This window comes from Periplaneta americana, chromosome 11 (genome assembly GCF_040183065.1).
Source record: "Periplaneta americana isolate PAMFEO1 chromosome 11, P.americana_PAMFEO1_priV1, whole genome shotgun sequence".
Lineage (NCBI taxonomy): Eukaryota > Metazoa > Arthropoda > Insecta > Blattodea > Blattidae > Periplaneta > Periplaneta americana.
In genome coordinates this window covers 5170823-5194827 of record NC_091127.1, presented here as the reverse complement: position 1 = coordinate 5194827, position 24005 = coordinate 5170823, and the positions used below count along the sequence as shown (strand labels likewise).

Genomic DNA, 24005 nt, shown 5'->3' with positions numbered 1-24005 from the left:
TTGAAGTAATTATCTGTAATGAAATAATAAGTAAATCAAATTTTGAAGAATTTGAAAAACTAATTGGAAGGCTAAATTATGGACGTACTTACGTAGATGTGAGACGACCTGCTGCTGTTGGGACTGTAGCTAGAATGACGTGGGGGAAGTGTGTATTCGTGTAAACAACTAACTTTATTACATTTTAATTATGGAGATGTTCTGCACATCATCAATCTTAAATAGTTACCTACCACCAATATAGTAGCTACGCATTTTGATATTGAGATATTGTATAATTGTGCCTGAAGATGCCAGAATGGGCGAAAACGTTTGCAATTTGTAATTTATGTATATAAACTTAATGACCATATAATATAAGTCATTATTTTACATTGATTTGTCATTGACTGAGTAATAAATATTATATTGTATTCATTTGTATTAATTGACAATCTGAATATTTCATCATGCTTTCTAAGATACAGAGATAGTTCAATTAACTTCTGTATTTGTGCACAGGGAATCATTTTCTTAGAGAAAGTTTAAAAATTTTCACTCCATTTTGAGTGAAGAGTAGCATTTTTTCATTCCACTTTAACATTTTCTCTGAAGTCACATATTTCAAACTCTAAACCAAACTGACTGGAGTGACTCTGCATCTCTCGGGTTTATTTCACTCCCCAATTTTACCTGCGCTGTCATAGTAAAGAGCCGTGCGTTTTTTTTAAAGCAAGTCCGTTCTTTTATTATATTTGTTTCACTGTCGCTGCAGCAGCTCTACAGCAAGCGTGCAGCAAATCAAAACATCGCTTTACGAGTTTGCTGCATGATCCATCATGGCGGAATGCATGTTTTGGTCTTTTGCAACGTTTATTATTGTTAAAATCGTCTAGTAATAATAATTCCATGTCAGTATCATGGAAGTCGAAACTATTTAACATGTTCGGTTCTTTTAAGGTTAAATTTATTACTGCAGTAATAGAATCCAGTATTAATTGTCCACCATTTTGCAGTCAGTTGACCTACTTACTTTTTTTTCAACCCTCATTTTGCTGCAGCAAAGGCATGAAGTGCTTTACTGAAGCGCTTAAAAAAAAACGTACAGGAGCTGCATTCTGGGGCCTGTTTCTCAAAAATACTAGTTTAATAGTTCACCAGTTACCAGAGTATATTTCACCAGCTCTAGTAGGTTCTGTTTCTCAAACTATTTTACCAGTCTAGTAACTTTTGTGACAATCTTTCACTAGTCGCATGATCTCTTTCACTAGTCAGCTGATTGAGTTCGTTTCTTTATAGTCATTGGTAGGTATTGTTATTTGAGGTTAGAAAGCTAAGTTGTTTGTGTTTAGGTTTTGATTTCTCTTTCGGTTGAAATTCCATCAATTGGAAGCAAATTAACTATACTCAATATGATTAATGAATCAAAGCATATACTATTCGGTGCTTTTTCAAGCATATAAACAAAAAATGATAAAGTAAACCAATGGAGAAACAATTTTATAATGTGTGAGGCTATGGAACCTTTACCTCAGAACAAAGATTATGCATACGTTAAGGGACAACATTAAGAAAGCAACTTTGATAAGTACCAATTCAAGTTCACAGTATCATAATATGAACATATTATGTAGTTAGTGAATATACTGCCCACATGAATGCCACTTATGCCTTGATGAAAAATTCGCTATTTTTTTTCGCTTTTACATTTGATCTATTCATAAATTAGTGTCGTTTTATATTTAATTTGTAGACTGAAGTTGACAATGTCAGAAGAACTGGCGTGGAGGAGGAAAGCCAGCAAAAATTACTGCAGTTGATGAATTGGTATCAGATTATTAGGAAAAAAATTCTGCATGTGTTTCTGGTCTAGGACAGAAAAACCAGATGGCATTGGAAAATAATCAACATCCCGATTTGTAGAGCAATTTGTATTTGAAGCTTTGCTGATAATGCATGACTTCTATTTGTTTGTCTTGTTATGGCAGGTCCCACTATATTTGACAACTATCTAAGCTTTTCAGCACTTTACCTAAATTGTTCATTATATTTAAACAATGCTATAATAAAGGCCGCATGATCTCTAAAGAGCTCCCCTTTTAGGAGGCCATAGCCCTTCACGGGAAATCCAAAGGCTATTTCATTCATTCATTCATTCATAATAAAGGAATAATAATTTTGTCTTCTCTATATAGTTTTAGCTCTTATCACAACAACTTCATCACTTCAGTCGGAATCACTAAATCACATAAGCTTATATTTTAAAAAATAATTACAACATTTTGTTTTGATTATCTGAGAGAGGTTGTCACTGGTAACTGATAATATAGAAATCATCAGTCTTTAGAGTCTTGTAGGAATATATCCGTTGAATACTAGTATAATCAACTAGATTAGCATTTTGAGAAACAGAATCACTTACGAACTGGTGAAATCGACTAATATTACTAGTCTGTGAACTGGTAACTACTACTTTATCCGTGTAGTTTCTAGAAACACAGACTTGTAAAATAAACTAATATTACTACTGTACAGACTAGTATTACTAGTCCGTGAGGTTTGAGAAACAGGCCCCAGGTAGCCCCAAATGCTACCAGAAACTGTGTCTGTCCTTAGCAGTGGTCAAAGTAATTTCATTTTTGAAGCATCTGTTTAGTGTAAGGATGTTTTGTAAAGAGTTGAAATCACTGACCATCGAGACAGCAATATTTTGTAAATATTGGTCATAGTAGTGTCGTGTAACTTGCTGTGTGATGATATTTCTGTTCTCAGGATTTAATATCAGATTTGAAAAGTGAGCTGAGTGGTCGCTTTGAAGACTTGGTTGTGGCCATGATGACACCATTGCCGAAGTTCTACGCCAAAGAATTGCATGATGCTATAAGTGGAATCGGCACAAATGAGGATACACTTATTGAGATCCTGTGCACCACCACCAATCACGAGATTCGAACAATTCGTGCTGCGTATGAACACAGTAAGTAGCTGATTCCGGCAAAATCTCTCATTATTTATTAGTCGTACTTGATATTTAAAAAAACATTCAAATGAGGTCTATTTGGAGGATTGTGTACAAAATATATTGGAAAGAACTTCGTAATGTGGCAACACTGACAGCCCGAACATAACTAAATAAACAAAAACACTGTGTGGATTTTCTTTATTAAAACACATCACACAACACAAATAATAGCCTACACTAATTTTAGGTTCGAATATTCACTGAAGAAAGTTTATGCGAACTTCCTAATGTGGCAAAACTGATGGCCCAGACTGGCAATGTGTATGTATTTATTCACACTGCAAATGGGTATATACCTGGTGGCAGTGGTGACTAATTACACTCAATAATGACAATTAATAATAAACACAACTAATAAAATAATAATAATAACAACAAGGAGCATCCTAAATTAAATGAGGCATGGTCACTTAAAATAACATTTAAAGTAAATCTAATTTGCATCTTAACCCTAAGCTCGAACTAAGACCCACGAGTCTGACAGGTTCATATCTGCAGAAGTACCTTTCGGCACTACACTTATTTCGCTGTCAACTCACTCACTGCACTGATTCTACCTAATTTCACTAACACTTCTAACCATTTCACTGTTCAAATACTTTGCACAGCCACTTCACTGACACCAACACACTTCACTTACACAATAGACTTCACTGACACTACACACTTCCTCACTGATAGAACACTTCAAATAACAAGATATCAATTACACCCTTTAACTAGTGTGTATAATATACTACCATCTATTAGTAAAGTCCTTAAGCCTATTTTTAAATGCATTTTTGGTTATTGGTAAAGCCTTTAGTAAGTCTGCAGGTAAAGCATTCCAGTCCCTGATAGTACGATTGAGAAAAGAAAACTTTCCAGTGTCCGTCCTCTGTCTTCTTTCCCTCAATTTATATGAGTGGTCGTTCCTTGAAGAGTAATTTGGTGGCTGCAACCTATTTTTTATTTCTCTCCAGGCAGGCTCACCTCTGTATGTTTTGAACATTGCACATAATCGAATTCGCGTTCTCCGGTCCGTGAGTGTGTCCCATTTTAATGGTGAATTATTACAACACTTGAGAGCCCGTTTTTGAATCTTTTCCAGTGTCTTAATATGTTCTAATCTGTAAGGATCTCAACATGCAGCACCATATTCCATTACTGGACGAACTAGTGATTTATATGCAATCTCTTTGGATTTATCAGAGCCTTTCCTTAGTACCCTCATCACAAAGTGTAACGGCCTCCATGCTTTTCCCGCTGTGTCTGTAACGTGTTCCCCCCAGCCAAGATCGCTGCTAAATGTTATTCCGAGGTATTTACATGTGTTAACTTCCGGAATGGTTTCATCCCCTAACATATACGATGCGATTATTTTATTTCTTTTTCTTGTAAAGCTAATGGCTTTGCTCTTTAGAGAATTTATTTTCATTTTATTGGCCATTGCCCAATCGTTTATTCTATTGAGGTCATTCTGAAGAAGAGTAGTATCTTCATGACTTTTTATTTCCCTATATACGATACAGTCATCCGCGAATAATCGAACCCTGGACAAGAAGGTTAACTGGCAGATCTTTTACAAAAGCACATTTAAACTTTTTTTTTTTTGCCCCAGGTAAAAGTGCCGTTGTTTTGGTATTGCTGGTTATTTGGGTGCTGGTTATGAGAGATTTTACTGTACTTCATTTGTTGATTTATGATATTGCACTCTGGGTGGTAGTACATGTCATGACTGATTACTGACAGCCCCTTAGTTGTGTGGCAGTAGTTAGCCTACAGAGTTGGAAGTTTGTTCAGGAACTCCAAGGTATAACTGACATTCATGTGATTAACTATCTAGACTGTGGATGAATCACAGAGATTTCTCACTGTTGTAATGAATTATACTATTCATTTTCTTGCAGTTTATCGAAGTTCCATGGAAAAGGATTTGGCTGGTGACACCTCAGGCAATTTCAGACGACTTTTAGTTTCACTCTGCACCGTAAGTAAATCAAATAATGTAATATAAAATTATTCTCGAACAGTTCACCTCAAACACGTGATACGTAATGAGATATGGATCTAGGGTATGTAAGATTATTATGAAAATGATAATGATTCATTGAGAAATAGTGAAAGACTATCAAAAGTACCCTTGAATAATGCCCCAGATACAGTGAAGCTCTGGAACACTTTGGTGGCTTGTTGAAATATAATTTGTCTGTTACGAATATATATTTCAGTCGTTTACGTAATAGCAAATAATTCACTACTCTGCTCTCTCATTGGTTTTAGTCTTGTTGCTAATCTCTTTCCGAGTACATGAGAAGCTAATAAATGTAGCTTGTGTGGATATGCTGACCACTGCCTTCGTAATGAGTCTTGTGTTCATGATATCACACACTAAGGCGATTTTAGTCCCTTGTGTGTAACAAACCTAATGTTTATTTCACATAAGTACATAATAGGAAAATAGGAAATTTACTGTAATAATATTTTATTTTGCTCTTAGCTTTATATATTACACAGTGCCTCATTACAGTTTCGGACAGGCACTGAAAGTACCGGTAATTGGTAAGATAATAAAGTTACAGTTCCAATTTACAATACATTACAGAATAATGGGCAACATTTTGTAGTGTGAAGTTAAGCGTGTTTATCAATTTGTCATGGAACTTTATTAGAAGACTGCAATTGAAAATAATGTAGCTTGAAATAGTTGTGATATATTTGTGAAATTATGCAATTAGTTACAAACTCACTAATGACAAAGGATGCGGAACTTTAGACGACATTTGTGGAAAATGTACTTTGTACAAAATTGTGATTTTTAAATGTAAAGCAATGTACAATTTATATATAATATTTAAATGTTTTCTTTTTCACGTTAATGTTATTATAAGTCACTGCAATATTACATGTTTTCACTGTACACTAACTAAAGGTATGGTCACACGTCGCTACTTTTGCAGCGCTACTTTTGTACTGCAGCTGCAAAAGTTGCGTGTTGTGTTCACATGTAAGCCAAAAGTAGCGCGCTGCACACTACTTTTCGTGCTGCAAAAGTTGCAACTGGAGGTTGCGAGTCTGTTCACACACAAGGCACTACTTTTGCAGCCGCAGTCATGCTGCAGGTTCCATCTCCATGTTGACTTCTCAATATACATTTTGTGGTTATGTTCGCATTATTAAGAAACTCATGCGAAAGCTTCCTTATCTATTATTTGCTTTTCTGTCGTATCTAGTATTCAGAAATTGACGTTATTTTTACTATAAAGCTTTTAAAAACGCCTATATACTTAAATGATAACCAGCAGTATATTCACGTAATCAATGTTGGCAACCCTCCTGTTTGGAACTACGCTACAGAAAATTTAAGAAATGAATTATATCGTCACCAATTATGCTCAGACTGTGTTGTGCATTTAATAACTGTTACAAATAATTTATTTTCATCACAACTAACATTAAAATACATCCAAACAATAAAAGTATCATTGGCACATATGGGTGGCAACACTGGTCGCAACCGCAGCAAAAATTTCAACAGAACCGATATCAAAAATGCTGCGGCTGCAACCCTGAGAACCCTGTTCACACGTCGCTACTTTTAAGCTGCGCGCAGCATGGAAAAGCAGCGGGCAGCAGGTTCGGCAGCCGCTACTTTTCGGGTTGCAGCGTTGTTCACATGTCGCAGTACGAGAGTTGCGCAGTTTTTTGTGCTGCATCACTGCAAAAGTAGCGACGTGTGACCGTACCTTAAGGTTACCAGATTTTTTTTACTATTTCTGGCGATAGATATAGACATAAGAAAAACTATTTTTAATGTTTCTGTTAGTCTGCCATTCACTTGTTTTTACACACTCTAGAGAATTAAAACATACTCACTCTGTTCACACACTGAAAATATTAATTCTAGATACTTACATACTACAGAAACTGCTAGTATTTTTTAGAAGAGTGAATTTTTTTAATCGGTTCTTCTCTAGATTCCAATTTTGCAGCAGATTCCTGATGGTTCATGTTGAAGTTCGTTAAGATAGCAAGCAGTTTCTAAATTAATTTTAGATTTTTGGGATGTCCACCTTATGTCCATTTAAGAAAAAAACTATTCTTTGACTGTTTGTCATAAGGTCAGCAGATCTGTGATTGTATTGTTTATGTCCATTTTTCTTCTTTACGTAAACTGTTCTGTTACAGGGAAATCGTGACGAAAGCAGTATGGTGGATCAGGCTGCAGCTATGCAGGATGCCCAGTCACTACTAAGAGCTGGTAAGTTTTTCTGCCATTAATATTATTTCGTTAAAATCAACGGCTGCATTCACAGACTACACAATCACGTAAAACATTAATTATTGTTATTGATTCTAGGTTTGGAAAGAACATAAGCAAAATTTACTTTTTTTTATCTAAGTATTTATTTCAATTAAAAATGTATTTAGAAATGAATGGAAAGACCATTTAAATCTTCAAATTGACTAAAATATTGTTACACAAGCATTTATGTAACAAGCTGTGAAAACTATATCAATGGGCTGCCCATAACAAGATGTAAAGAGTAAGAACATGCATTTGCTGAAAAGATCTGAATTGGCGAATATCATTCAGTCGCTCCGGTCCGAGCTGTACCAGGTAGAAGTCGGGATGGTACCCGCTGTAGGCGCTATCTCAGGGAGATTGAAACTCTTCCCCATATCCTTGGCTTCTGCCCCTATAGTGAGGCCCTTCACAACATCCGTCACCATGCTGGCGGAGGCACTGAAGGAGGTAGGGTTTACAGTCCATCAAGAGGTGCAGGGACTAGCCACACAAGGAAGTGCTCGGCGAATTGATATCATTGCCATTAAGAACAACTCGGCATACATTCTCGATCCCACCATCAGATTTGAGACACATGCAGATCAACCGCATGAGGTGGACAGTGAAAAGAAACGGATCTATGAACCAACAATCCTGTTCTATAAAGATAAATATAGCCTGTCCCACATTGATGTGATAGGTCTGATGGTGGGAGCACGAGGTACCATACCCTTCTCCTTTACCAACAAATGTAAAAACCTGGGCTAACAAACAGCATTGTGAAGGAAATAGCCATTAGTGCCCTCAAAGGATCAGTTCAGATATTGAGAAATCATTTCTACTGGAGTGATAATGGAAATTTCAAGTTATCTTAGCCGATGGCTGTTGATTGGTTTAGATATCAATGCCAATCACTCCGTATTACTATTTTTCTCGCGGTATATGGCATTCAAATCATTCTAACCTATCTGATGATATTTTTTCCCCCCTTTCTTAACTGTAAATGGGCACATTGGGCACATTTTGTATATTCGATTCAAATGTATATCATTTCACCTTTTAGGTGTGTTTCCAAATTATATGCAATACACTTTGTCAAATCTGGCAACCTTTTCATAAGGGAAGCTAAATTTATTATTTATTATTATTATAATGGGACGCTTGTTTGTTTAAACAATCAATGTTGTGTCTGAACAGGTGAACTGCGACTTGGAACAGATGAATCTACTTTCAATTGCATCTTGTGCTCACGAAGCTATCCACAGCTCCAACTCATCTTCAGCGAGTATCAGCGCCTCACAGGTCATGAGTTTGAGAAAGCCATAAAGAATGAGTTCTCAGGGGACATTGAAGCAGGCCTTCTTGCGATTGGTAAGTCATACTTACTTACTTACTGGCTTTTAAGGAACCCGGAGGTTCGTTGCCGCCCTCACATAAGCCCGCCATTGATCCCTATCCTGAGCAAGATTAATCCAGTCTCTACCATCATATCCCGCCTCCCTCAAATCCATTTTAATATTATCTTCCCATCTACGTCTCGGCCTCCCCAAAGGTCTTTTTCCCGCCAGCCTCCCAACTAACACTCTATATGCATTTCTGGATTCGCCCATACGTGCTACATGCCCTGCCCATCTCAAACGTCTGGATTTAATGTTCCTAATTATGTCAAGTGAAGAATACAATGCGTGCAGTTCTGCGTTGTGTAACTTTCTCCATTCTCCTGTAACTTCATCCCTCTTAGCTCCAAATATTTTCCTAAGTACCTTATTCTCAAACACCCTTAATCTCTGTTCCTCTCTCAGAGCGAGAGTCCAAGTTTCACAACTATAAAAAACAACCGGTAATATAACTGTTTTATAAATTCTAACTTTCAGATTTTTTGACAGCAGACTAGATGATAAAAGCTTCTCAACCGAATCATAACACGCATTTCCCATATTTATTCTGTGTTTAATTTCCTCCCGAGTGTCATTTATATTTGTTACTGTTGCTCCAAGATATATGAATTTTTCCACCTCTTCGAAGGATAAATTTCCAACATATACTTATACAGTGCAAGCTTATAAATTACCAGAGGAACTGAATACGTTGTGGATCGAAGTTGAAATCTTACTACAGGTGATGAAGTTTGTTCTCTTACACTGTTACATTATTATAATTTTATTCTTCATTCTGTCACTGAAGAATGATGAAATATGTAGCTGCAAACCCAGCAGTCTTAGAGTAGATTCCTGGCCAGGACGTCTGATTTAGATTGGATTAGATTCAGTTCAATTCTATTTGTATTATACTTACATTAGATACACGTTTAGGCAGTGATGTCGGGGATCGAGCCACCAGCATAGCTCAGTCGGCTAATGCATTTGTCTGCCGATCTAGAGTTGCGCTTGGTCGCAGGTTCGATTCCTGCTTGGGCTAATTACCCGTTTGGTTTTTACCGAGATTTTTCCCAACCTTAAGGCAAATGTCAGATAATCTATGGCGAATCCTCGGCCTCATTTCGCTATCACCAATCCCATCGACACTAAATAATCTCGTAGTCGATACATACTTACAGATGGCTTTTAGAGGTTCATTGCCATCCTCACATAAGCCCGCCATTGTTCCCTATCCTTAGCAAAATTAATCCAGTCTCTGCTATCGTATCCCACTTCCCTCAAATCCATTTTAATATTACCCTCCCATCTCAATCTCTGCCTCCCCAAAGGTCTTTTTCCCTCCAAACTCCCAACCAACACTCTATATGCATTTCTGGATTTGTCCATACGTGCTACATGCCCTGCCCATCTCAAACGTTTGGATTTAATGTTCCTAATTATGTCAGATGAAGAATACAGTGCGTGCAGTTCTGTGTTGTGTAACTTTCTCCATTCTCATGTAACTTCATCCCTCTTAGCCCCAAATATTTTCCTCAGCACCTTATTCTCAAACACCCTTAACCTCTGTTCCTCTATCAAAGTGAGAATTCAAGTTTCACTACCATAAAGAACAACCGGTAATATAACTGTTTTATAAATTCTAACTTTCAGATTTTTTGACAGCAGACTGGATGATAAAAGCTTCTCAACAGAATAATAACAGGCATTTCCCATATTTATTCTGCATTTAATTTCCTCCAAGGTGTCATTTATATCTGTTACTGTTCCTCCAAGATATTTGTATTTTTCCACCTATTCAAAGGATAAATTTCCAATTTTTATATTTTCATTTCGTACTATGTTCTGGTCACGAGACATAATCATATACCTTGTTTTTTCGGGATTTATTTCCAAATCTATCTTTTTACTTCATTGAAGTAAAATTCCCGTGTTTTCCTTAATAGTTTGTGGATTTTCTCCTAACATATTCACGTCATCCGCATAGACAAGCAGCTGATGTAACCCGTTCAATTCCAAACCCTCTCTGTTATCCTGAACTTTCCTAATGGCATATTCTAGACCGAAGTTAAAAAGTAAAGGTGATAGTGCATCTCCTTGCTTTAGCCCACAGTGAATTGAAAAAGCATCTGACAGAAATTGTCCTATGCAGACTCTGCTGTATATTTCACTGAGACACATTTTAATTAATCGATCTAGTTTCTTGGGAATACCAAATTCAATAAGAATATTATATAAAACTTCTCTGTTAACCGAGTCATATGCCTTTTTGAAATCTATGAATAACTGATGTACTGTACCCTTATACTCACATTTTTTCTCCAATATCTCCTCCTAGTTGATACAACATCTTTAAATAACGAAGTAAAAAGAAAGTCAGAGATGGTGTCTTCTGTTTTTGTTTTTATAAGAGAATTTTTTTATTGTCACTAGTAATCAGTATTGTTCTCCCTCCATAAGAATTGAAACAAATTACAAAAAATTAGTAAGTAGCTGCACTGTCTGCATTTCTTACTTGCATAGTTCCATTTGTGTTATAATTATTTCATATAACATTTTAACGTGAGTCCACTGCTTTGAAGTAGTGGTCAGCTTGTCTAACTGCGAAACAAGCAGGTCCGGGATCGAATCCTGGTTGGGACAAGTTGCCTGGTTGAGATTTTCCGTTGTTTTCCCTCAACCTATTAAGAGCAAATGGAAGGATAACTTGTGGTGCCGAACCCTGGATGCATTTCGCTGTCATTATCACCTTCATCTTCATCCATTCTGCCTACTTCCATACTCATGTCATTCTACCATGCAGGAGTAACAGAATCCGATTTTTTTTTTTATTATCCAATTTAATAAACCCTATTTCACCCTGAGGTATATTAGGGTTATAGTTGGCATCTAAATACATATTTTATAACCAATAAACAATAGTAATGTGATAACATAAAATAGTGGTCACAGTTACAATTCACATGAATTATGTAGAAGCATGCACATTAGTGAAAGAATGGATCCTGTTAAAGATTAATGAGATGTTTGAGGAATAATCAATGTAAAAAGTATACAAGAATGTCTAACCGTTTCAGAGTAAAGGCACGACCTTAAAAAGATAATCAATAGTAGATTAATATAACAAAGTTTGACTTTCACTTTCAAATTAATACTTAATTCATGAACAATGGAGCAGTTAAGAGTAATAAAGGGATATTACAAGCAATGATTTACGGTTAAAAGTTACATACGTGATTCAGGAACAAGTACAATAATTAAAATAATAACACAAGTAATGACTTACAACGAATAACGAAATTCTTGAAGGGCAATATATAATGGTAGGGACAATACAAAAGATTTAAAAACAAATGTAAACAGTAAAGGAATAGTAGAAAAATTGACTTAATATTACAAGTTAAACACATTCTTTTTAAAGCAATAGGTAACAACAAAGAGATACTAATAACAATACACTGACTGTAGTTACAGATTAAACACATTATTTTAATAAAAAACACGCAAAGGATCAATAGCTATTTTCAGGCGTTACATATATGGACCATGACTTTAATTGACATCTTCTTGACGTTACTTCGTATATTATTTTGTGTTCCAATCTATTTCAATTTGTTATTTTTCACTGTGACAACAAAATATGTTTCATAAAGCCTCAAGGCATTTCTCTATATTTATTGTATCACGGTACTCTTTGTCAATGGCATCCTGTAATGGTTATAGGAAGAAATATATTGTATATATATATATATATATATATATATATATATATATATATATATATATATATATATATAAATAATCCTATTTAATGGATACCTCAAAATAGAATTCATCATAATCTTAAAAAGAATAGGCAGAGACATAAATGACTACACGTCAATATGCGAAGCTTTAGATTAAAAAAAATATATATATATTATATATTTGTGTAGTTTTTTTCTATTTTGTTAAATAAAGCCCTGAATTAGAGATATGGATATATTTGTCGATGACAAACAATGAAATTAATGATTCCGATTATTTTTTCTTTCAGTGAAGTCTGTAAAGAACAAATCAGCTTTCTTCGCAGAACGCCTTCATGACAGTATGGCTGGCATGGGCACTAAGGACAGAGCTCTGATCCGTATTATGGTTACCCGATGTGAAGTGGATATGGTTGAGATAAAGAATGCGTTCCAGGCCAAATATGGCAAGACCTTGGAGAGCTTCATATCGGTAAGTAATGTGCAATCCAAGCACATTCTTGGATTACATCTGAAATTTGAATGTTAAATTACAAGCAATGTAAAGAATGCTTTCAAATGCAAATTATCTTTTTTTCTCTCTCTCTCTCTCTTCTCTCTAAGTCCCTTTTCGTATGATTAGGTAACTCTGCGGCTAGCATTTTTCATAAGCTGCAAATATTCTGCGGAACAGTGTTTCATGAAACTGTAGAGGCTTCTGAAAGATGTAGTACAAAACAAATGCAGAAACTATGAGAAAAGTCAGTAGAAGCAAATAGTTTTTAGTGTATCTGTGCTGAATAGAAGACGTGTTCGGAAATTGCTCTTTCTGTTGGTTGTACCATATTAAATTATATTTAATCAACAAGACGCAGTCCACACCTGTGGCCGCGAAACCAGGTGGCCCAGGTTCGAATCCCGGTCAGGGCAAGTTACCTGGTTGAGGTTTTTTCCAGGGTTTTCCCTCAACCCAGTACGAGCAAATGCTGGGTAACTTTCGGTGCTGGACCCCGGACTCATTTCACTGGCATTATCACCTTTATTTCATTCAGATGCTAAATAACCTAGATGTTGATACAGCGTCGTAAAATAACCCAATAAAAAAAAAAACAAGACACATCCAGAAAGTAAGTACAGCCATCGAAACATGAAGTGGCCAGTCGTGTTTTTTGAACTGAGTGCAAAACGGTACAGTTGTCATAAATTCACCATGCATATAACACAATGTTACAAATAAAATTAATCCTGATGTCGTGATATACAAGAACAGCCATCGTAATCAAGATTAGAATGTTGAGAAGCTACATTTAAATGTATAAATGCTTGGTGATTGAAAAATATATATATATATTTTTTTTTATCCAATGCCACCAGGTTGTCTTTTCGACATTTCTGGTCTTCTCTCTTGGCCGTGGCTTAGTTGTAACCCACTTCTGAGGTTGGGGCGCCTGGAAGGCGGAGTTACATTACCCCGATGATGTGATAGGATGATTATGATAATGTGGTGCCAGGAAAGGTCTTAAATCTAAACTTAACCTAAATTCCAGACCATGGACGAACACAGGAATAATCCCCTTTAAGGAAAAATTCCTGTGCTCGAAACAGGAATCGAACCCGGGATCTCATGAACTATAGCTAGAAGCTCTGACCACTAGACCAAATAAAATAAAAATATATATTAGATATAATATATGCCAACCGACTTCAGTTGTGATACTGATGCATTCATTGATATCTGAATGATAGCGCATTTGCCTGCCAAGAAAATGTTCTGTGTTCGATCCCCGGCCACAATTGTTTTTTTGTTATTAGGCCTGTTACATCTTTGCAATTTGAACCTGTGTTACTCAGAATGACCTCTGTTGTCAGCAACATTTTGTAGTCGAGTGGGAAGGGATGTACTAATTTTTAATATTCGCAGAAGCATATTATAAGATTGAACAGAGCCGTCAACGTAGCTCAGTCGGCTGAGGCACTTGTCTCTCGATCTGGAGTTGCGCTCGAGCATGGGTTCAATTCCCACTTGGACTGATTACCTGGTTGGGTTATTTCCGAGGTTTCCCCCAACCATAAGGCAAATGACAGGTAATCTATGGCAAATCCTCGGCCTCATCTCGTCAAATATCGTCTCGCTATCATCAATTCCATCGATGCTAAATAACCTCGTTGTTGTTGTTGTAGCGTCGTTAAATAACCAAGTTAAAAAATTGAACAGTTATATAAACTAGAATAATAATTCTATACCTCAGAGCAAAATGGATGGAAGTCACAAAAACAAAAACATAGCTTTTCGGGAAAACAAAATAACTCCAAAGCAAATCCTTGCATCCTCTGACATCTGAATTTAAAGAGAATACGGATTTTGTGCACTTCCAGCTGATAGCTATAGTGAAAGAAATTCTGGTTAAAATGATGTACTTATCTCAAAATCAGTGAAATTGGACTTTCATCCTTTCTGAAAACAATAACTCCATAAATTTCGTAGACATCACCATAACAAAAGTTGACAACAAACACACCTTCAAAATATACAGAAAACCAACCACCACGACCACACACATACACAACACATCTAATCACCCCACACAACACAAACATGCTGCATTCAGGACAATGGTACACAGATTACTCAACATACCCTTGAGCCAACAACACTACAATGAAGAAGTGAACACAATCAAATACATAGCACAAGAAAATGGTTACAACCCAAACATAATAGACAACATCATAAGGAAGAAAAAACAAAAACTCAACAAACACAAAAACACAACACAAACATAAGAACACAAGAAATACATCACACTAACATACAAAAACAAAAACACGCACAAGATCGCATCCTCATTCAGAAAACACAAATACAACATAGCATACAGAACAGAAAACACAATACAAAGACATCTCAACACACAAACAACACAAACAAATAAATACAACCACACAGGCGTATACAAACTCTCATGCAATAGTTGTGACGGTTTCTACATTGGACAGACAGGCAGATCATTCCAAACTCGCTACAAATAACATATTAAAGCTATAACCAGAGGACACAATACATCTACAGATGCCGAACACATGACTAATGCTAACCACATATACAATAACATAAATACAGACATGGAAATCCTACACATACAACCCAAAAACCAAAAACTCAACACACTAGAACAATATGAAATATACAGACACACTAAAACACACCCCAGTCAAATTCTCAACACACAGATCAATTTCAGAACTCGCACACAATATTTGACGCAACTCTTCATCACACGAATGCACCCACACAACAGGCAGTGAAGTTGAGATAGCGCCGAGATCTAGTAGGCTCTGAGGATGGTATCAAGTAACACCGAAACAGCTGTAAGCCACACATGCTTACACAATTAACACGAGTAAGATCGCCATTTAATCAATTATTAATAATTCTCAATATTGTATATCCTATTATTGAAAATCATTGTGTAATTTAGTGTTACACCTCATGAAATGTCTCTTCCTTTATTTCTGCCATGCGTATTTTTTATGTTCCTATGAATTATATTTTTGTTGTCACTTCCTGTGTTGTGATTAAGTTTGTTTCATTCCAGGGAGATGCATCAGGAGACTACAAGAAATGTCTGCTTGCCTTGGCCACACAATGAGATGGTGCTGGCACATCCTGTGTTGTGCCCAGCTGTCACTGTTGATGCTACTGCAATTATAATTTCGTGCTAGTTATATGAGCAGATACGTGTTTCAGATATATTTTTACATGTCTATATATACATTTTTGAAGATGTATACAGTACTTAAAATATGCAGGATATAGTGTGCCTAATTAATATTTCTTAAAGGAGACCGAAACACAAAAATCATGTTGCTCTTGAAGTAATCTAGACGTTGAGTAGTACGAGTTGGTGTATTTATGGTTTGTGAATGCAGCGCCATTTGCTGATAATAAAAGGAAATAAAATTGATAATGATGTCATTGGATCATAGATGGCTGGCATCTGGACGACTGTGCAGTCATTCTTAAGGAATTGTGTTGCTGCTACTTATGCATGTAGAACTACTTATCTTTTCTTACTCATTTTTTCAGTTACTTCTCAAGTCACACATTTCTGTTTATGTTTTAAATGAGGTGAAAAATGCCATTATGCAGTGTGTAGCCATGATAATTCACAGTCGTCCATCAGTGGAAGCAGCTGCATAGGCTTGTATTTCACAAGCAGTGTAGTATCTGATCCAGTGACGTCACACTTCAGTTCTTCATTGTAACTCGAGATCTACAGTATCCCACAGCGTGTGTTAAGTCTGATTATAGTTGATTTCCTCTGCTTTATATTTATCAACTAAGATTGGAGAATGCATTTTTGTGTTTTGATGTCCTTTAAATACGAAACTATTTACCACTGTTACTAAAGAGAATATTGTCAATGTTGACGTTTTATGAAGTTTATGGTAGAGACAGGTAAGAATAGTTATTAGGAAAAAAGATCTTCTAATTGTTGCAAATATGCTTCGATAATTTGTAAACTATTTTTATGCTTTGAAAAAGCATTTTGTTTGTAACGCATTTACAGTCATGCATGACAGCCATTTTATGTCTGCATGAAACAAAGAACTGACTCCAACAAAGTAGAGTTAAACAGTAATTATCGTCTTCTTCATCTTTATCATCATCATTATCATCATCATCATCTCTGAATCTCTTCAGCAAATATGTTCTTATTCTGTGTCTTACTTTTGATTTCTGTATTTAGATTGAATTCATTACTAGTTCTCATGACAGAATTCGTCATTATTAATTGAAATTCGTCGGGTACAACTTTCAAAACTTATCAGGCTTTAATCTTTCTCATGTTATTACCCAAGTCTCGTGATCCTACAAAATTTTAATTTCATCTTTTTAAACAACATCTGATTCTAATAAATCTGTTCGGTTCGTAATTAAAACTTTATTTCATAATATCCTTCTTCAAATACATTTTTATAAACATAGTTTTCTATATTAGACTGAAGACTCTGCTGACTTTTTCTCTCTTTTCTCATACTGAAAAAAAATTTAAAATGAACAAAACCTACAGACTGGTCCGTAAGTCAGTTGATAAAAATGCATCATCATCATCATATCCCTCACGTATTAGACCCTACAGGATCTGTTACGGTCTCATGCCAGCGCTTTCGTGGTCTTCCCAATTTCCTCTTTCCTCTTGGTACATAAGTAAGAATCTGTTTAGGCCATCTAGTGCGATCCATCCTTTCGACATGTTTTTTCCACTGAAGTCGATATTGTTGAACAAAATTAACTATAGGATCCATTTTGAGTTCCTGCAATATGTCCACATTTTTACGGTGTTCCAGCAAAGAGCATCCCGCTGTTCGTCTCATGAACCTCATTTCCGCTGTCGTCAGCCTTGATTGTCCATGCCTCGCTACCGTAAGTGAGGACCGGTCGAGCTAGTGTTTTATATACCTTTAGCCTTGTATGTTTCTGAACATGGGAGGATTTGAAGACGGCATTAATGACGCCAGTGATTTTTATAAATTTAGATATTTTGTTTGACATATCTTCATCAGTGATGTAAGAGAGGTTATAACCTAAATAGTTAAATGAGTTAACACGTTCAATTAAAGTATTATTTATCATGATCTTACTTGGAATTGGGTTCTCTCCCGAAAATGCCATGACTTTTGTTTTCTCTTTTGAGATTTCCATATTGAAATCAGAGGCGATTATTTGCAAATTATAAATGGCTCTTTGTAAAGCATCCTCTGTTTTAGCGATAATAACCTGATCGTCGGCAAACATTAGTGTATCGAGAACTGTGTTTCGATTAATTTGAATTCCAGCATGATGACTTTGCCTCCAAATGTATAAAATATGGTTCATATATATAATAAACAACAGAGGGGAAAGACCGCATAAAAATGCATTATTACTGAAAATAGGTTGCATTTACAAAATGTAAAGCCATAATTATAGCTAGAGGGCGGATGTTGATGACCTAAAAATCTACTTAAAATGATCATTAAAATGCTCTTAAACTAATGGTAAAGTGACGTAAAATTAAAAGTAAATGACATTTAAATATTATTCACGTACTCGCACTACAACTTCTTAAAATTAGTCACCTTGTGTCAATGACTGCCCTGCAAATCTCGAAGAGAAGAGACAACTTCCTGGAATTTAGCTAAGATAAAGGAAAAGAACACGCAACAAATTTAAGGTTTTAAGGGAAAACTATAGATTTTAATGAGGATTTACAATGTGTTTCTATCAGGGGTGGTCGGTCAAAGTCCTCATTTAAACTGAGCTGTTGTCAGTTATTTTATATTAACTTCCATTGTGTGAAGTGAAGCCTTCAGTGGAATGAGGGGTGGACTTTAGAGTCTGTTCCAAACTATAAAACTCAAACTTCACTGTTATTCACTTATTCAGTAGGTAATTACTACTGACCTATTTGCTTAGAAAATGATTTAACAGATCCATCAGTAAAGAAGAAAGTAAAATGCATTTCAAATAATCTAAAAGTTCTTCAAAATATTAAAAATGACCAAAAAATGCCGGAAAAAAAAATATATAAAAATGACCTATTAGTTCAAAAACGTCAAAAAATGCAATATAAGAAATTAATTTTTTTACGTTGATATTAACATAGAAAGGATTTCTATATTAATAGACATCGTCCTAATGTGAAAAATAAGATGACTTTTCATCAACATCCGTCCCCTAAATATTTGTTACAAAAATATTGTAATAACATATTACTGGTTAACCTACATTAGATGCCCAAAGTACCCTCCTTCATTTTCAATGCAAAGATGGTGTCTATTCAATACCGAAACACAAATCATGTCACAAATGTTCTGGGAGAGTAGGTTTTCGAATTCAGACTGAATAAGTTCCTTTAAATGTTCCAGATGATGAATAAAGTCTGTTTTTTTAGTATTCTCCACACTGAGAGTCTATTGCGATAAGATTTGGTGGACAAGGAGGCCATTCATTGGTACCACGTCCCTTTGTCAAATACTTCATTCAAAAAAGTTATCACAGTCAGTCCACAGCGAAGGGGTGCAGCATCTTGTGACTTCCCGAATTGGTTGCAACTGTTTTAAAAGTGGACTGTTCTAGTATCACTTCATGAAGCATTTCGAGGTAATTTTCTAAATTAGCAGTCCAGTAAAAAAAAAAAATAGGATCTGCTCAGTCCACCGACAAAAATTTGTGCCAAAATAGTTACACCAGGGATATTTAATTCTGTGTGTATCACCAAATGAGAATTCTCAGAATCCCAGTAGACACAGAGTTGTCTCTCTGGACTCTTCCATTTAATTTAAAAGTTGCATCGTCAACTTCATAATGGTTTTTAAAAACAGACATCGTTTTCAAGTCGTATTTTGTACAACTTATAGAATTCTGTATGCATACCAGGATCTCTTCATTTAGACCTTTAAATAAAGTAGGGCTATAGGGCCTCAGCTTCAACTTTTTCTGCATCCTTTGTAGTCTAGTTCTAGGTATGTTATATAGAATTCTTTTCTTAATTAATTTTTACGTGACTGTACAAAACATTGTGCTAAAAGTCAAGATTCTCTTGTATAGTAGCTGATATGTAGGTCAACCTGAACAAAGAAGATTTACTACCAATTCATCCTGTTCAAGTCTTTTGTTCAACTTCTGAATACCTTGTAAAGAAAGAGTTGCGATGTTTGGAAAACATTCCACACAAATAACTGAAGAACTTCACTGTGAATGTGATCATGTTTCCACCAATTCTTAAGTAAAAAGACACGCTCTCGCAAGATAACTTTCTGTACATTGTACACTTGTTCACTAATCAAATTCTACAGGTGCTTTTTAGTAGCTACCACTAACAACAATGTAACCTCAAATAGCTACTGCTCTAGTCAAGTAGCTATTATGCTAGTGAGTGAAGAGATGAATAACTGCTTGTGACAACTGACTTATGGGCCATTCCGTATTTTAACAAAGACAACAGTTCAAGTACCATTTCTTTGGTTGGCGGAAAAAAGCACATAAGTAAAAAAAAAATAATAATTTTTCAGGAGAAACTTTCTTTTTAATTTACTCTTAACTGAATATAAGTATAATATTGAAATTCATGTATGTTAAAGTAAGACCCTTTTCAATTTAAAGGTAAAGGTAAAGGTATCCCCGTAACATGCCATGAAGGCACTTGGGGGGCATGGAGGTAGAGCCCCATGCTTTCCATGACCTCGGCACTAGAATGAGGTGATGTGGTCGGCACCACGCTCTGACTGCCTTTTACCCCTGGGAAAGACCCGGTACTCAATTTTATAGGAGGCTGAGTGAACCTCGGGGCCGTTCTGAAAGTTTGGCAACGAGAAAAAAATCCTGTCGCCACCTGGGATCGAACCCCGGACCTTCCAGTCCGTAGCCAGCTACTCTACCAACTGAGCTACCCGGCCGCCATACAAGAAAATTTATTATTTCAAAAATTAGAAAAAATATTAGAGCTATGCGATTAGGTACAACAGAAAAATCTACTTTTTTGACTTATGTGGCTTTTCCCACTGACCAAAGATTTTACATAAACATAAAAATTTAAAGAAAAATATTCATTTTTATGAGTAATGTACCGGTAGTGAGAAGGAAATTGAATTCAATGGAGTTTGAATTGAATGGTAACCTCTCAATTTCTACATACAAAAAAGAATACACATACAATTTAAAAACCTAAAATCAACACCACATCATCCATTGCATACATTGAATGAAGACATCACAGCACCAAAACAATATTTTAGATACGCAATGAGCCAAGTTTCCAACATAATGGTTATGAACAGCATAGCAGAGATCCCAGTTGGTCATGATATACCTCCTTGGAAATGAAAGAAACTAAGAGAATTTTCATCTCTATGAAGCAGTGATATTTTAAAAGTAGAAACCGTGGAGATGATCAACTAAATCTATTGCAGTTACTTCCACATAGATACAGGTTCTCTGTCTGAAGAAGGCGTATCTGGAGCAGGATACTACATTCCATCAACAAACGAAAAATATTCCATCCCACACTCTTGTGTATCAAGCTTTGACCAGTTTTACTAGCTGTAGACGCAGCTCTCCAATAATGCAAAACCATCGATAATAGTCATATCTGCTTATTTACAGTAATTCAAACTATAAAAAAATATATACAAACCAATTTCATGTGCTTTCAGGGTCACACCTATTGCAGAATTAATAAACTTACTTTCCACTAAAGGTAAATACATCACACAACAATGGATACTTGGCCATTGCAAAATACAAGGCAAGAAAATAGATTAAATAGCGAAAATTTCATTAATATTTTTATCTAAACGATGACTCATAGATTTACTTGATAGAACAATCAATGAGATCCATAATCTGACAGAACATTGGCTAAAAGGCAAACTGGAGAAACATTCAGAAAATTTTTTGAGCAACCTAATAATGTTGAAATGTATAACGATATACCCAAACACATATAAACATTTGCTGCATGAACTAGACATCAACAGAGAACAAAACAAAAGAACACATTCTCAAATGTCAAATCATGGACCATGAATTACAGGAAAAAATCTTGGGAAATAGCACATTCCATTTAAAGTGGACATTGTGGACACGTACTAAAAAGTAAGAAATAATGTTATAAGTATCATGCCTTAACTTGAAACTGAAATGTTGCACAAAGGAAAAGAAAATGTTTCAAAATATTCATTCACTCAGCAGGTTTGAAGTTATTAATAAAAATATTAGCAAATACAATTTCGGTAGTAAATAATCGCATTTTTATTTTATAATAATTTTAAAATGGCAACATGATACAGTATTACTCTTTTTTCTTTTTACAAAGGCCATTACTATCAAATTGGGCATACCTAATTAATTTCAGTCATTAAACATTTTTTGTTTACTTCTTATGTCATTGGAAAAGGTTAAGTATACATTATTATATGCTGATTAAGAGCAATGTGTGGTTCCATCACGTGTTTCAGAATGTTTCGCTGCAAATTACACCAATATAAAGAATGGAACAGTTGACTGTATGATGTGACTTAGTTACAAATAGAGTAAGCCTATACTTCTAATAGTGCCTGAATTGAAATAGGCCTGAAACAAATAGCTAATAGCAATTGTGCCAAAAGCAATGTGACAAATAAACTTACTCTACTTAATAGGTTACATTTCTTAATAGAAATTTGCATTAGTGCAGGATAGAGATAAATAAAATTCTTTAAATAATTTGTATTTTATCTTTAATGTATTAACTTGATTGTGAGAGTACGGTACTTAATCTTTTTTTAAACACGTTTTAGAAAAGTTTCTTTATTTATCCGTTCAAAATGGAAGATATTACACAAGTAAATTGTGAAAAAGAGCAGGTTTGGAATGTGTTTTCAAGTCAAAACTGAAGAATATTATATATTATGATCTGTTTCTAGTCAAAGTGCAGATTATTTCGCTATTCTATTACAAATGAGTGAACTTCTATTTCCAAGTAATACATTGACAGACAGGACAATTGGTCTTCCACACAATCTTTCTGTACAATACAGTACAAAATATTATTTTCCTGATTAATTTCTGTATAGTCATTTACATAGGCTGTCAGTAATTTTTTTTATATAATTTCGTCTGTAATTTGTTTTAGTTTATAAATAAAATCAAACAATAAAGATCTGCATTTGGACCATTGAAGAAACCCATTATTTTACTATTCACAGTGCCATTAATGAAAATTAGTATCACTCACTCTTCCTAACTAAATTTGTATTGTTTAGAAGCCAACATAAAACAGTCTTTTGTACTCTGAAATATGACTAATGTTAACTATTATAATTTCATTTGACATCATATCGATTCCTATCTAAGTCACTTTATAAGATTGTCCTCGTTTTTTGTGGTGAAATGGCTATCGTATTTCATGTTTGACCCAAGGTTCATGATTTATTCAAACTCTGACAAGGACGATGGATTTGAAAGGAACACAAAATAATGAAATCTCCCTCCAAGTCATAGATTACGACATAGAAAAGAACTCTCTACAAGCATAATTACCTAATACTTCTCGCTTAGTCTTCTATTATCTTCATCTGTCTTCCTATCATCGAGAGTAATGAACTTCATCCTTCTGGAACCTCTACATAAGAACTAGACACTGTACTGGATAGCATAGTTCGGGAAGTTATCAGTTGAAAGTTCCCTGTAAGATTTTATCATAACTTGTTTATTTTTCAGCTTGTATGTTGCTGATTCAGGCAGTACAGAGTAAAGTGTAGGATAAGAATGTTTGGTAACCATTTCATTCATGAGCAATTCGTTTGCAAAAGCTGACCAAGCCAGAGTGACTGACTGTACTGTAAGTTATAAACCGTACTAGGAAGCATTAGATAAGTTGCTAGCATGTCATTAAAGAGATTATGGTCGTAAGAAATTTTACAGTTTCTTTTTTCTGAATGATGTATTTCATTTCTTGCAATTCTGAAAAACTTACAGCTCACATTTTACTGTATTAACAAATCTTCGCACAGAGTGCTGTCGACATTTTGAAGCAAATGTATTGCATTTATGTCATAGGTTTGAATATTCGTGTGTAATGTTTTAATATTTTCATGTTAAATAAATCAAA

General features: G+C 35.2%; 1 protein-coding gene across 1 annotated transcript in view; it reads left to right on the top strand.

The window, feature by feature from the left end:
- The window catches only part of LOC138708737 (annexin B9-like), a 36526-nt gene extending 12521 nt beyond the window's left edge, over positions 1-24005 (top strand). The window contains exons 5-10 of the mRNA XM_069838866.1: positions 2752-2956; positions 4891-4970; positions 7169-7241; positions 8466-8639; positions 12681-12862; positions 15966-24005. Coding sequence (XP_069694967.1) covers positions 2752-2956; positions 4891-4970; positions 7169-7241; positions 8466-8639; positions 12681-12862; positions 15966-16019 — 768 coding nt within the window. The 3' untranslated portion in view covers positions 16020-24005. The remainder of the gene's footprint in view (positions 1-2751; positions 2957-4890; positions 4971-7168; positions 7242-8465; positions 8640-12680; positions 12863-15965) is intronic.